Source organism: Cervus canadensis, chromosome 31 (assembly GCF_019320065.1).
Source record: "Cervus canadensis isolate Bull #8, Minnesota chromosome 31, ASM1932006v1, whole genome shotgun sequence".
NCBI lineage: Eukaryota > Metazoa > Chordata > Mammalia > Artiodactyla > Cervidae > Cervus > Cervus canadensis.
In genome coordinates, this window is record NC_057416.1 from 31,854,357 (window position 1) to 31,869,943 (window position 15,587).

A 15,587-nucleotide genomic window follows, 5' to 3' on the forward strand; every position below is an offset into this window, starting at 1 on the left:
TCTACAGCCATAAACTGGATAAAACACTACACACACACACACACACACACACACACACACACGCACGCACACACACACACACACCCCTACCAATATTAAGAAACTGATAACCAAAGGAAATCACATTTTTAATATTATTCCTTTACTCAAACAGTTTTTCAGGTTTATCACATTTGGCCAGGGTTTGTAAATACAGAGGATGCTCATCACCTAGAAGTCACACTGAAACTAACAAATTTGGATGGTCACAGAGGAATATAGATTCTCAGGTTGTCAGCTAGCAGTGGAAACAACTCTGGTTCCCAGCAGCTTTTCTGTGAGGAAGGCTTCTATAAAATATTCTATAAAATAGAAACTTTAATAATTTACAGACTTTTACCTCTTTACACAAGTTCTTCTTCCTGGAAACATTCATAATCAATGATTTTGAGTCTGAAAGCTGCCACAGTTTATTTATTTATTTTTTAAAAATAACTTTTGATGGGATTTGTGAATATCTTTAAGGAGTTTTTTTTTTTTTTTTTTTTTAAGTGTGAGATGAAGCAGGATTTGTGGTTTAAAGTACTATCTTATTTGGGGCAGGATTTCAATTTTAGTTTTCCAGATTTTTCTTAAAAGTGAGTTTTTCTTTTTAAAAAGGGGCATCCTTGAACTCTCTTAAGTTCTATGCAGAAATTTTAAGTTTATGTGCATTTTTCTGGGGAGAAGGTTCAATTTCTTCAGGACCCACAGCAATTTAAAATATACTGCCTTAGACTGTAGAGATTATAAATAAGAATCTATTAATTTACAGTTATGAAGAAGTTGAGGTCAATGTGGTACAGAACTTTCAAGACAAAACAGAATAATCTGTTTTCACTTTTACATAGTTGCCACCATTTAATACCATAAGAAAAGCGGTCATATTAATCAGGGATAATAAAGCTGAAACTTTCAGGAAAACTGCTTCATAATGATAGAGAGTATCCAGTTATTTTAACTGGGATTCCTGGCTTTTATGTCAATTATTACGAGACTAAACTTTGAGCGGTTCTACCTTAATTGCTCCTAGAATTTATATGTTGCCCAAATAGCAGGCTCTTTGTAAACCCCCCTTTTACTTTACACTTAACAGTTCTGTTCAACTCAGATTGTAAGGGATGGGAACTAAGTTTTAAAAACCACAAGTTTAGAACATTTTTTTTTTATCCCCTGTGATGTGGGAACTCGAAAGCTTGGCTGTCTCTTTCCCTATGACTAACCATTGTAGCCCACAGTGAAAGACTTTGGTACCATGCTTATTTTGACAAATGTGTTCAGTTTCTTTTTGTTTCCCACAAGTCACATCCTAATTCTATCTAGCACTGAGCAGTAAGATCCTTTAAGGAAGAGTCTGTTTTTCTTTCCAAGGATGTGAGGCTCTTCATTTTATATTATGTAATCATGAAGAAGAGATTTAGAGTTACTTGTATGATTTTTTTTTTTTTAATCAGTCTATAACATGGGCTTTCTAAATTGGTAAATGATACCTTTTCAATAGGAAAATTCTGCCAAGAGGATAGCTGAACCCAGACATGTCTGGAACTGTTGGCTTTCAAAACATAATTGGACATTAGAGGGAATTACTATACTGGATATATTGCCTCTCAGGAGTAATAATGATGAAACAATAGGGTTTATTAATAGGCTCATTTCAGATGCTCAGCTTTAAGCACAACAGATATTGAGTTTCATTCTACCTATTGAAAATACCCAAACAAGCGTTCCAGGTTGGCAACATTCATTCCGCAATTTAAATTCAGAAAGTCAGAATTTCAGCGTGTATTAAAATTTACTGCTGTTTCTACTTCTGCTGGACATTTTCGTTGGTTCAGCTTCTGACCTCCACTGCACGAAGACTCAGGGTCACAAAGGCACAGGCCAAAAACATCCTATTGGGTCCAACCGCTCCAAAAGGTTGATGACATAGCAGCACACAGAAATAAAGAATAAGGAGACCCTTCTGCAGCTTATAAGTTAAGCACTATCCTTTATATTTTTGGTACATGAGGAAAGGTACAAACTTGATACCCACAATACTGTCTGCTTGTCATTTCTAGTCAGCAAGGTCAAATTTGGGTCGAACACCCACAGTCTGAAGCCACCTTCCTAACCAAACCCATTCTCTCCAATGAGGGAAAATACTGGTCAGGCCTGACATCCAGGAACTCTGAGCCTGCAGAGATGAATCCAAGAGCCTTGCTCTCTGGGCCTCAGCAGCAGCTCTTCTTAGTAAACAGTGCACCAATTGCTGCCATCACTGGGCATCAGGCCTCCAGTGATCAGCAAAATAAGGTCAACAAACCACCAAATCCCAAGTCCTCCAAGGGTCAAGAGCTTCCCCACTGCTGTGCCAGTGTGTCCCAGGCAGAAACGATCTACTCCAAAACATCCCAGGAAGAAAGAGTAGAGCAAAGTGGTTATGAAGTAATGTCCGGTATACCTAGACAGAGGGAATCAAGAGGAAGATGCTTACCACGTGAAAATGAAAACACTTAATGCTTTATTAGTGAATTTCACATAAGTGACAAGATGGGAAGATAGTCCCTGTGACTTCTTACCAACCCCCTCTGCCCCAAAGGAAGACCTCTAGTTTGTCTAGATTCTCAAAAAGGTATTTGCTAAGGTATGGAGGGGGTTTCCCAGGTGGCTCAGTGGTAAAGAACCTGTCTGCAATGCAGGAGACATAGAAGACATGGGTTCAATCCCTGAGTTGGGAAGATCCCCTGGAGGAGGGCATGGTGACCCACTCCAGTCTTCTTGCCTGGAGAATCCCATGGACAGAGGAGCCTGGTGGGCTACAGTCACGACTGAGCGACTTAGCATATGCTCAGACAAGGTATAGAAGACCCAGAGGAACCAATACAGAGTTGGGCTGGATAAGAAACTATTAAGGACATTTACAGCACAGGTATCCTGGTAGGAGTGGTGTCTGGGCGTCCATCCCTTTCTTGAGTAGGCTCCTATCCTGAGGGAGGCTGCAGTTCTGAATGTAGTTCTCTCATGAGGTGTTACCTTCCCTTAAATGAACACTGATCTCCACGTCCCTCTCCTGCTGTTTCATGGCACCCGAAAAATGGGACTTTTTGGAAGGACTTCTGTCTTACATACTGTGATGACATTCAATTGCAGATACTCTAATGGCATCACCTAACTCCGTCACAATTCTCCATCAGCAAATGGTATACATAAGTTCTCTGCCTTCAAGTGTAGTTTACAGAAATAACCCTAATCCATTTTTTAAAAAGTTAATTAATTTTTGGCCGTGTCAGGTCTCAGTCGTGGCACTTGGGATCTTCGCTGTGGTGTGCAGGCTTCTCATTCTTAGTACGCGTGTTCAGTCATTGTGGCACATGGGCTTAGTTGCCCCTCGGCAAGTAGGAGCTTAGTTCCTGGACCTGGGATCAAGTCCACATCCCCTGCATTGGAAGGTGGATTCTTAACCCCCGGACCATCAGGGAAGTCTCAATAACCCTAATTCTTTAAGATAATACTGCTTTTCAGGGAGAAAGGCCCGCACTTTTCATAATAAAATCTTTCCTCCTAAAATTCCACGGCTGTTTTCGAAGGACGTATGCCTATCGCAGGAGTTCTGAAGTTGGATTATCTGTTCCACCTCTTCATTTTGTGGAGGAGGGGACAGAGACTCTGGGTGCCCAGAGGTCCTTTAGCTGATTGGTGAAAGGGACATTTCGAATTCACAGCCTCTGGCCTCCTGTTCAGTGTCCCCTACGTTATCACCCCATTGCTTGTGCCCGTGGAGTATGCACAGCGGTAATCATGCTGCCCTTTAACACTTACGGTCAAAGAAAAAGTCAACATCAAAAGAGGGCAGAACAGCCCTACCTCCATCTAAGTACCAGCTACTCCATGCAGATAGCACTTACTTTATACAAGGTTTGTTCTCTCGGAGGAAGGTCCTCGGGCTGGCACACTCGATCCCCTCCAGGGCCCGGCACTGCACCGAAGTGTGCTCCACATCTCCGTAGGCCTGACCCCCGAACTGCGGGGTGACAACCACAACAGAACAACCACACTAGCCAGAGCGAGCAACACAAACCATCTCTTCATGTGAACTAACAAAAGCTGGCCCAGGACAATAACTATCCTAACGAAGGTGGGGTAAAACTGTGCTAAAGAGCGAGGAGATCAGTGACATACTTCAAGCGAGTTTCAATGAGTCGGTCCTCCAGGGACATGATTTTAAATAAACTCCTTTTCATTTTCTTTCCTTGTGACTACCTTCTTTGATAATATAGTACAGAAGTTTAAAATCAGTTTCATTAAATGCCATTTTGGATTAGCGGGACACAAGGCTTTAATTAATCCCAGATTTACAGAAGAGAAGAGCACATGAGTGCATATTTGGGAACGGGTATTCAAAAAGTCAATGTGTAGAGACTATCATACAGAGTGAAGTCAGAAAGAGGAAAACAAATATCGTGTATTAACACATACATGTGCAATCTAGAAATATGGTCCTCATGAACCTATCTGTAGGGCAGGGATAGAGACACAGATGTAGAGGATGGACTTGTGGATGTGTATGTGACGGGGGGGGGGGATAGGAAAGGAGAGGGAGGAATGAATTGAGAGAGTAGAACTGAGACACACACACTACCAAGTATAAAACAGCTAGTGGGAAGGGGCTCTATACCACAGGGAGCTCACCCTGGGGCTCTGTGATGACCTAGATGGGTGGGCTGGGCGGTGGGGTGGGAGGGAGGCTCGGGAGAGAAGGGAGATACGCATACCTATAGCTGACTCACGCTGTTGTATAGCAGAAACTAAAACAACACCGCACAGCAATTATACTCCAATTAAAAAACAAGTCAATGTGCATTTGAGGTCTGTTTTATATATATTACAAATGAACATCGATAGGAAAGAACTCAGCATGTCAACTGACTCAGGACTTTACTCGGGTCTCGAAACTGTGATTTTCAGCTCACATCCATAGTAACGTAATGTATCTATATGTAAGTTTAAATTCCAGCAAAAAATTTCAGAAGACCTCCGACCCTTTGTGTAACTGAATTCTAGCAGAGAAAGCACAGCTGGGTGTTCTCCACTGGCACCTTATTGAGTACTTCCCTACTGATCTTGCTGGAACATTCCTCAAAGGGAAGTGGGTGGAACATGAGGATGTTTACTCTTGCCCCTCCCTTGGGACATGGGGGCCCGAATGCTGACAGGCCCCCAGGACTTCTGGGGGAAGTGACAGTCTGAGCACCTTGACAGGATCAACCCAGTGTTTTAATGAAAATGGGCAAAAGTAAGTATTGTATAGAGATCACTTATTTTTGCCCATTTTCATTAAACACTGGGTTGATCCTGTCAAGGTGCTCAGACTGATCTCTATACGATACTCTGGGCTTCCCTGGTGACTTTGGTGGTAAAGAACCTCTTTGCCAATGTAGGAGATGAGGGTTCGATCCCTGGGTCAGGAAGATCCCCTGAAGAAGGAAATAGCAACCCACTCCAGGATGCTTGCCTGGGAATTCCCACAGACAAGAGAAGCCTGGTGGGCTTGTCCGTGGGGTCACAAAAGAGTTGGTCACGACTTAGTGACTGAACATGAGCATACAATGCTCACTCAAACTTTTATCAATAATTACCCATAGAACAAAATCTTATTGTACTGAAAATACTTCTTTACTTGTGACTGCAGCAAGAGTTGCCTTTTTGGCCTTGTTACTTTCAGGTGTATTTCCCTGTGTCTGATTTAGTAACAAAGAATATTTCCCCATAATTCTCTTATAGCTGACGGTGTCCTGACTTGCATTATGCAGCATAAAATAACATAATGGGGAGTCCACAGAGGGGAGGAAGTATGTAAACTTGGTTGGTTCTGGGGAGACTGACTAGGAAGCATGCGTCCAGCTTCAGGGATATTATTAATGGAACTGAAGGGCTTCTTTTCATTCTAAGAGGCCACTGTTATCCAAGGCTGCTCCTGAATGCTACAACCCCCTACAAAGACATATAATGATGAAAAGTGAAAGTGTCAGTCGCTCAGTGTGTCTAACTCTTTGTGACCCCATGGGCTGTAGCCCACCAGGGGACAGCCCTCCTCTGTCCATGGGGATCTCCAGGCAAAATACTGGAGTGGGTTGCCCTTTCCTTCTCCAGGGGATCTTCCTAACCCAGGGATGGAACTCGGGTCTCCTGTGTTAGCAGGCGGAGTCTTTACCACTGAGCCACCAGGGAAGTATACTGATAGGCCTGATCTATTTCCTAAGGACGTGGTGGAAACTGCTTGCCTAGTGAAAAGAAAGGTCATTGGCAAGAGGAGCTTTGCCCCAAATGCATATGTAATGAAGATAGTGCTCAACCCAGCATCAGTTTTAGAAATTGCATAAACCTTCCTTTTGCTCTTTCAGGAAAGTACGTGCCTTGAAGGGTAGTCAGGGGTGATATCTGAGCTTCAAATCTGTCAATCACAATGGCCAAAGGAACCAAAGACAGATTGGTCTTTGCACCTGAGTAGTTTGGGCACAGAGCCTGCTTCTTTCTGAGAAGACTAAATGTCTTGTTCAGCCACTGACCCTGACCATGCTGGAAATTTTCAGTAACAGTCATTTCAATGAATTAAAAAAAAAAAAAAACCTCCTCATACTTTTCTGTAATAGCATTTAGGCAATATTGCTTCTCTATGGAAGAGTTTGCTTATAAAACCAAACAAAAACCCACCTTGAGACAACCATAACCAAGTTCCTGGGATGCTGTTGCGTTTCCAACATGATCCACTGGGTCTTCACATTCTATAAATTCATCGGGTCTGTAAATCACCAGTAAGGTCATCATTAAGGTCTTTCTAAATGGCTGTTTACATGTATGTAGTCATAACGGGCAAGAGACATTTCTGCCAATTTTCTGGGGGTTATCCCTCTGAGTCTTCCCCAAGACAAGAGATGCTGTCAATTAGGCTGAAGGACAGCAGGCCAAACAGCCATCCAGTGGCCCTTTGGTTGGGGCGGGGTGGGGATGAGGGGTGTTTCTGGTCCTTTTTCAACAGCGATTCTACCTCTGCCTAGGCTTCATCTCTTCCCTAGGCAAACAGCCACAAGGCTGTGGGGGCAAAATCCAGGCCAAAGGATTATTTTTGAAATAATCCTTTTCTTATTTGACTTAAAAGAGACGTTGAAAGTTTTGACTTGGTTCTGCAACGCTAAGGTTACTGCTTTTATTTTTTAAGTAGGTGCCATGTAGAGACGAGTGATTTACTCCACTTGTGCACCACTCAGTACCAGCACGAACGAGGGTGTCTCCTTCGGCTAAAGGGAGCAGGTACAACCTCGTACCCTTCTTCCGCAGGCTATATAATGTCACTGTTCCCTAGTTCTCCTCTTTGGGGAGCCCAAAGGATCAGCCACCGACACAGAGGGGTTTTCCCCTGCAGCAGTGCGTTAAGTGAGACATCTGTCATGGTTATTTTCCTCCCGCATGTCGACGATCAGGTAGGTCCTCCAGGTGGAGAGGGACTCGGGGGGAAAAATAAAGAAGCCTCCCTCCCCCCGTCCCCCCGCACAACCCCCGTGTATCCCAGGGCCCTCCATCTCCATCTCCACCCGCCTCGACGACCCGGTAGCTTACAGGTAAGAGCAAAGGATGACTGGAGAGTGGGGGTCGCCATACTCCCAGCTCGAAGCGCCCGGGGAGCTCTCCGGGTGGGCGGCGCCAGCGGATGTGAGCTCGGGCTCGGCGGTGGCGTTGTGAGAGTGGCTCCGAGACACACAATGCAGCAGCAGTAGATTCCCCAGCAGCAGAGCCGCCTGGCCGCACAGAAGCAAGTAGCTCACCGGGCAACCCCCCAGCACCATCTTCCCGGGCGCAGAGGCGGAGATTCGGGCTCAGAACCCCCGCCCCAAGCCGGCAACCGCGGACCCAAGCACTGCCTGGTCAAGGCCTCTCCGCGGAGCCCCACGCCTCGATGAGAAACAGCCAATAGGAGCCCAGATTTTTACGTCCCGCCCAACTCAGACAGCCAATAAGGAAAGGCTGCGCAGGAGGCGGGGCTGCGTTTCGTTTCTGCGGGTCAATTCCGCTTCTGGGGCTCACGCTCCTCCTCCTTTTCCGTGACGAGTGCTTCTTCCAGTAGGCTCTCTCGACCCGCCCCGGAGTAGGCGGGCCTTGAAGCAGGAGGGCGGGGCGAGTGGCGATGGGCGGGGCTGGCTCCTGAGAGGGTCTGAGGGGACCGGAGAGAAAGCCCATTCTCACTCGCCCGGGACGGAGCGCTCCGTACGTCAGTCAGGCGGGCGGGCGCCGCGTCGGGAGCGAGCTCGGACCGGAGCCGAGTTGCGTCAGTGCCGAGCGCGCGCATCGCTGCCAGCCCTGGGGCCCTGGCGGGGCTGGGGAATCGTGGAGCGGGCGGAGGCAGGGGCGCCCGAGTGCTGAGGAGAACCTGCGGGCTCGGGCTGAGATGGGGTCGGGCGTGGGCTCGCCCTCTGAGACTCTCCGCGTCCGGTGGCTGCTGTTGGTGGGCTTGCTGAGCCCGGCCCTCGGTGGGGCTCGGTCAGGTGGGTGTCCGCCCCCAGGGACCTTTCGGGATTCCAGTTTCCTAGGGCCGGGATGCTCGGAGTTTTTACCCCGCGGTGCCTGAGAGTGGCGGGGCCTGGCCTGGGCACTGGAACCCGACCCGAGTCGGGAGGCGGAGCCGCTGGGCTGCCTGTGGACCAGGGCTCGGACCCGAGGCTCCGGGTCTGGGCGCCCCCAGTTTTGCTGGGCACTGTTCTCCGGTTTGGTTCCCAGTCCTCGGTCTCTTGCCGAGCAGAGCCTTTTGGGGGTGAGTCCGACCCCCAATCTCTCGCCAAGCTTGGTGCCACCCCCCAAGACCCTCCCGGGGCGACTCTCGGTCCGACCCCGAACCTCAGGGACTCGGCTGAGAGCCTGGGAGGCTGGCTAAATGCTCGCGGAGGGTTTGAGAAGTGCTTTTGAGAAATGGAGCTGGCGTTTGCTTGCAGGGTAAATGTCACTGGGAAAGAGACCGGGAGATGGAACTTTTTGCTCCAGGTTTTCATGATTTGAAATTTTGACCATCATTTTATTAGCGGAGTCACCAGTAGGTACCACAGGGCTGAATTTAGTGATGAAATAAGAGGGGGGGGGGCATTTTGTTGTTCTAGTAAGAATACCTCTCTCTTTTTTTTTTTTTTGGAAACGAAGTGCTACATTTTTATAGCCAGTCTTTTATCTCCGTTTTTAGTGGGTTGGTAAGGTCTCAAATCCAGGCAGATAATCCCTGCTCTGCTTAAGTCACAGGCTTACGGTAAGAATTGAATCATTTATGTGAAATAGCTTTTGACTTGTGAAACTTCCTTTAAATACATAAGGTATTTGTATTGGAGATGCTCAGACATAGTGGAAACATTTAAATCGCCAACACTAGCTTCTTTCTGACAACACCGTCTTTCTTTGTTTTGGCTCGTGTTAAATTATTGTTTGCGTGGCTGTGTTTTCTTTATCAGCCATAGAGTATTATGGAGAATGGGGTTTCTACTAAATCGTTATCTTGAGAGTTTTTCAAAGATGAGGATTTCAGTGCAGGACTAAATTTAGATTTTTTTTTCTTCCTTATTTTATTATTTTTCAATTAAGAAAATTTGCACCATTGCAGGAATTTTAAAGCTCTCAGTACTGAAACTTTCTTGACTGGGAAGGTACCAAATCTTTTCTGTTTGAAACTGTTTTTGCTATGGTGTTCTATTAATACATGGTTAACATTTACCAGCGTTTAAGGGGAAGTAGGTTAAACATCTGGAGTTTTAGTAATCCATGATTCTGTTTGGAATACTTTAAATAAGACTGATTTTTAAAGTTTATGTATTGATTTTTTATGTTGCTGCATATAGACGGATGGAATATCCTTATGTTTTTTAACAACAGCTTTAACAGTTTATAGTTAAACAGTTTATAGTTTAACAGTCCCTCACTTAAGCACATATATGCTTTCAAAATTTAATCAGCCGTCATCGAACTCCTATGAACACCTAGCTCAGTGCTTGTGGAGGGGCATAGAGTGACCAAATGTGCTGCGTTTATCTGAAGAATGTAGGGGAAGGTTTTATTGAGAAAGTGATATTTGAACTGATCTGTATGGGTGAATATTCTAGGACAGGAATTCAAAGCAGAAGGGTTTTCACAAGAGTCTAGAGAGATAAGATGGAGAAGGCAATGGCAACCCACTCCAGTACTCGTGCCTGAAAAATCCCATGGACATGGACAGAGGAGCCTGGTAGGCTGTGGTCCATGGGGTGGAGAAGAATTGGACATGACTGAGCGCCCTCACTTTCACTTTTCACTTCCATGCATTGGAGAAGGAAATGGCAACCCACTCCAGTATTCTTGCCTGGAGAATCCCAGGGACGGAGGAGCCTGGTGGGCTGCCGTCTATGGGGTTGCACAGAGTTGGACACGACTGACGCGACTTAGCAGCAGCAACATCAGAGAGATAAGAACAGGACTAGTTAAGGAATGATGAGAATTCACCAGAGGGTCCACCTGAAAGGGAGGCGTGGAAAAAACTAAGGGTAGTTGATGACCTGCTGGGGAGAGTCTTCTGTGATGTGCGATGGGATTTGGACTTTACCCTGGAGGAAATTGTTTGGGCAGGATGGTTTTTAAGTAGGGATGTGGGCTTCCCAGGTGACAGCAGTGGTAAGGAACCCGCCTGCCAGCGCAGGTCAGATGTAAGAGATGTGGGTTCAATCCCTGGGTTGGCAAGATCACTTGGAGGAGGGAATGGCAGCCCACTCCAGGATTCTTGCCTGGAGAATCCCATGGACAGAGTGTTGCAAGGAGTTGGACACCACTGAAGCAACTTAACATGCACTTAGCACGTGGTATAACTTAGATTTGCGATTACTGTAACTGGCTACGCAGTGGAGGACAGACTATGGAAGGGAGGGACTGGAGGCTGGGAGAGAACAGTTAAGAGGCTTTGTACTAGTGTGCAGTGAAATCAACTCATGTTTCCCTACGGGAATGTTCTTCTAGAATCAGCTGACCAAGTTTTTGCAATACAGGATGTTTAAAACATGCGCTGAAACCATTTCAACTAATGAAAGAGGAATTTGAGTACTCAGTAAGAACCACCCACACATCAGTTACTCTAGGAGTTAAATAGATTTTCTAGGATTTTTTTTTTAAATTTTTGCTATTTATAACAATTGTGTCAATGAGGAAGTGCAGTATACATTCCAAAAAGCTGACATAGTACACTTTAAAAAAAAACAACAAAAACTAGGGCCGACAAAGGTAACTTTGTATCATTGCGGGAATTAGGCAGGTATGAAACTTCACTCAATGTTTTCTTTCAAGGTAGTGATTATGATGTACAGACCTAAATTTTTTTTCCCCAAGACTACAATTCTAGAGGAAATGAGTTTTAAAGCTTACTCATGGTGAATCACTGTAAAATGAACTAGGTGGTAAGAACTTGGTCCATACTAATTTTGTTTTTAGGTGCCTGTGAATTGTTTGAATTTGTATGTTTGTGCTAAATAGGAGAATGTAGTCTTTTAAATATAAAGATAATTTGTTTCACACTCTTATGTAAGAAAATAAAAGCATTTACAATGAAAATATGTATAAAACAAGTTGCTGGGTTCCAAGACTGTTTTCTAAACATACTTTGAATTTTACCTTACCAGGAATTCCCTGGCGGTCCAGTGATTAGGAACTGCTTATTTCACCGTGGAAGGCGTAGGTTCGATCCTTAGCTGGGGAACTAAGATCCCACAAGCCACATGGCTTAGCCAAATAAAAATAAGTAAATAAAATTTACCTTACCAAAGTTGACTATGTATGTATATATATTTAAACCCTGCTTTATTGTAGAATCCCCCCAAAGATGCAAGCTCTAAGTAACTGGAAGCTTTTTCTTTGGAATAGCCACAAGCTCAAATATATGACATAGATAGGCTCATGATATTTCTTTTTTTTTTTTTCCTTTGATGCCTAGTATACAACAGAGACTTGGAGTTATGCCATCGTTTGTGTCAGAACTATGGGACTGCCTCATAAGTAAATCTGGTCCTCTTGGTATCACAGTAACTAACCCCTGCTACTACCCTGCCTTTGAATGGGGCCAACATGGACCCAATTAAAGTTGAATTACACTTTGAACTGAATAGTCTTGTTCATATGTCAGGATGTTATTGTATCAACAGTTTATTTTTCATTTTGTGACGTGTCATTTTGATCAAATGGTTTTCCCCAAAGTGAGTTAGGGAACGTGAGAAGTTCACCTATTTTATTCAGTTTTTTAAAAATATACAGTTGTTTTGTATTTGTTTATGTTGATTTTAACATAAAGAATTAGAGTATTTCAACTTATAGTAAGTAAAAATGATGTCACTGTCAAACATTTGTCATCCTGACAAAACCCATTCCCATACATGGGAAATGCTTCTTTCTCTTTGACATATTTTTTTATTCCTTTTCATGAGATTTTTTTTTTTTTATGGTTTAACTTATTTTAGGAAGGATCCTCCCCACCCTTTCCTTTAGTAGCTCCTAAGAACTCTCATACAAGTAGAGCCCTAGAGAGCCCATTCCACTTCCTTTGATAGGTTGGAATCTTGTTATGAATAGAAGCTCCCATCTCAGCTGCTTAAGTGGGGAGGGTAAGCAGTGTATGAAGTATATGATGTATCAATACAGTAAGTTCTTTTCATGCAAACGAGTTCTGTTCTGAGAGTGCCTTCCTAAGTCCATCAAAGTTAAACTAGGTACCCAACTAACACAATCAACTGTATGATACTGTACTGTAATAGGCTTAGAAAACTTTTCACACAAATATACATAAAAAACAAACAAAAACATTTAAAATCTTACAGTAGAGTACCTTAAAAAGTACAGTAGTGCAGTACAATAGCTGGCATACACAGGCATGTTTGCATCTTTGAAAGTTTGCAACTTCAAGGTTTGTATGTAGGGGACTTATTGTACAGTGAAATATAGCATTGCATTAACATGGACAAATGTGTGGGCATGAGGATTTGTGGGAAATTGCTATGAAAGATGCTAATCATAAAAAATAAAGTTTATTTTAGGTTGTGCATGAAAATTTGCAATTATAAGCTCTATGTATGTATAGCTGTAAAGATGAAAAGAGGTCATTTACTCAGTATATTTATTGAATGTCTGTTGCACTAGTGCAGTAAACAGGATGAATAATGTACCGCCCTTTGTTTCAAGAAACCTAAATTTCTTGGTAGAGGAATTTAAATCCTCTGTGGTATTAAATCTTATAAATGGTGTTTTTTCCCCGAAGGACTGCTTACACACAAACAATGACAAAGGCCCTGTTTGTTTTTAAATGTAAAAATAGGTAAATGTAAAACAAAAGGTGATAACGCAAAAATTGTCAGAATATAGGACATAGCAGTGGAAATTATGGTTATGTTTGAAGAGAGCTATTAATGTATATGTTCATGTGGCATTGACCTTGTAAATGGAATGGAAATACATGGCTCAAAATAACAGTAATTTATGAATCTAATTAGTTTCTCTTCAAGAAATAATTCAAACAGAATTGTCTTCAGCCTGTATGTTGAACCCAGGTTTATTTTCTGTAGTGAAAGTACTTAAGGATGACTCTTTGTTGACATAGTAGGTGGGAAGGAAAAGAGAAAAGTCCTTGGCTGAGGGTTCACATTTGTTTGCTTTGCATTTAGGTAGAATTCTTTTAACTTATTTCTGTCTACAATTGTAACGGAGGAAGGACTTCAGTGCCCGGGGCACAGAAAGCCAAACTGTGACAGCAGGTGTTTGCAGTGAAGTCAGGATTTGTTGTACAGAGTGGGAGACAAGTCTCAGATCCACTTCAGCTTGGCTTTTGAGTTTTTTTTTTTTTCTTTTTCTTTTTTTAAGGAGAAGAGCAAAGATGCTGGGATTTATCATCATCTTCTAGCATTTCTTTTTTAAAAAACTTTAAATTTTTTATTGGGGGTATAGCCTATTAACAATGTTTTGACAGTTTCAGGTGGGCAGTGAAAGGGTTCAGCCATAAGGATTCATGTATCCATTCTCCTCCAGGGCTTCCTGGGTGGCTCAGTGGTAAAGAATCTGCCTGCCAATGCAGGAGACATGGGTTCAGTCCCCGGGGTTGTGAAGATCCCCTGGGTAAGAAAATGATAATCCACTCCAGTATTCTTGCCTGGAGAATGCCATGGACTGAGGAGCCTGGTGGGCTACAGTCCATGGGATTGCAAAAGAGTCAGACATGACTTAGCGACTAAGCAACAACAACAATTCTCCCCCAAACTCCCCTCCCATCCAGGCTGCCACAGAACACTGAGCAGAGTTCCATCTGCTATACTGTGTCATTTTCTGACATCTTGTAATCCTGGTTCTAGGAGTCAGAATGTGTCTGGTTTATGATTCGCTGGCCGGCCAGGTGGTCCATGGAAGGAGGCCTGTGAGCTCATCCTGCCCTGGAGAAATGATCAGAGTTTATACAGGAATGATAGATAGTATCTACAGTAGCAGTTTTATCACCTCAACAGTTATCGGCAACCGCAGTGCAGTCTTAGTCACCTAACTCTGGTTGATCTATTCAGTTAGTGTAGGGGGGACAAGAAAGGGGATAGAGTTTGGAATAGAGAGATTAATCATAAACTCATTAAGGGAACTCAGTTTCACAGGTACTGTTATGCAACATGTAGTCAGACTTCCTCCAAAACACAGTACATAAAAATACCTAAGGAGTCAGAGGAAGAAAAAAATGCTACTAACTCACACCTTTTTCTTTCTTTTACTAAGTATAGGACATTTTAAGTTTCCTGTTTCAACTCTTACTTTTATCTCTAGCCTGTGTTTTCTAGTAATGTGACTTTTGTCACCTTATGCACAAGGTCACATAAGCATCAAATTCTGTCACATTTGAGCTGATTGTATTAAGATTTGCATTATGAACTGTCTGCTGCTTCTAAGTCATTTCAGTTGTGTCCAACTCTGTGTGACCCCATAGACGGCAACTCACCAGGCTCCTCTGTCCCTGGGATTCTCCAGGCAAGAATGCTGGAGTGGGTTGCCATTCTACCAGTGGTTTTTTTTGGGGGGGGGTGATTTTGCTCCCTGGAACGCATCTGTAGGTTATTTTCTAGTTGTCACACTGGTGGAGCTTCTGGATAGGGTGGGTAGAGGTCCTCACCACCCTGCTTTGGCCAGAAAAACACCCACAGCATAGAATTTTCTGGCCCCAAATGTCAATAGTGCTGAGGCTGAAGCTTTGTAATACAAATAATGTGGATGCACGTCCTTTACAGTGACATGGGAAACTTGGTCTTTTGATTCCCATGAGAAAGGGCTACTAATTAAAGACTAAAAAATAAAAGGAATTTGGGGAAAATCTATGCAAGGTATGAACGGGAAAAAGAATACAAATAAGCCAAGACTAGTGATAAAGAAGTGTTGAAAAATATGGGAAGGAGGGTTTTCATACAACTAGTGTATATTTATTTTTGAATGACCTAACCACAATGTGTGCATTTCTTATGATGTTTTGAACTCCTAAGGCACTCAGAAAGTGGATCTTTGGATTTTAAAACCAAGAAGTCAGTAAC

General features: G+C 43.5%; 2 protein-coding genes across 2 annotated transcripts in view; one reads left to right on the forward strand and one right to left on the reverse strand.

Moving 5' to 3' along the window:
* Positions 1-120: 120 nt before the first annotated feature.
* Positions 121-8,064, reverse strand: TM2D2 (TM2 domain containing 2). The gene is made up of 4 exons (XM_043454140.1): positions 7,615-8,064; positions 6,712-6,799; positions 3,906-4,021; positions 121-2,461 (listed from the first exon to the last, which is right to left on the reverse strand). Exons 1-4 carry the CDS (start codon positions 7,839-7,841, stop codon positions 2,248-2,250), a joined length of 645 nt encoding a protein of 214 aa, XP_043310075.1. The 5' UTR covers positions 7,842-8,064; the 3' UTR covers positions 121-2,247.
* Positions 8,065-8,203: 139 nt separating this feature from the next.
* The window catches only part of ADAM9 (ADAM metallopeptidase domain 9), an 88,476-nt gene continuing 81,092 nt past the window's right edge, over positions 8,204-15,587 (forward strand). Inside the window, exon 1 of the mRNA XM_043454137.1 lies at positions 8,204-8,537. Within this exon, the coding sequence (XP_043310072.1) occupies positions 8,441-8,537 (97 nt within the window). The 5' untranslated portion in view covers positions 8,204-8,440. The remainder of the gene's footprint in view (positions 8,538-15,587) is intronic.

What these genes read in the sequence shown, in the direction of transcription:
- TM2D2 (XM_043454140.1), bottom strand. Translation starts at nt 7,841, where the DNA reads ATGGTGCTGGGGGGTTGCCCGGTGAGCTACTTGCTTCTGTGCGGCCAG. An exon ending in TTGGTTATGGTTGTCTCAAG is followed by an intron (nt 4,022 to 6,711) that starts GTGGGTTTTTGT and finishes GTCACCCCGCAG; the next exon opens with TTCGGGGGTCAGGCCTACGG. An exon ending in GAGAACAAACCTTGTATAAA is followed by an intron (nt 2,462 to 3,905) that starts GTAAGTGCTATC and finishes CCCTCTGTCTAG; the next exon opens with GTATACCGGACATTACTTCA.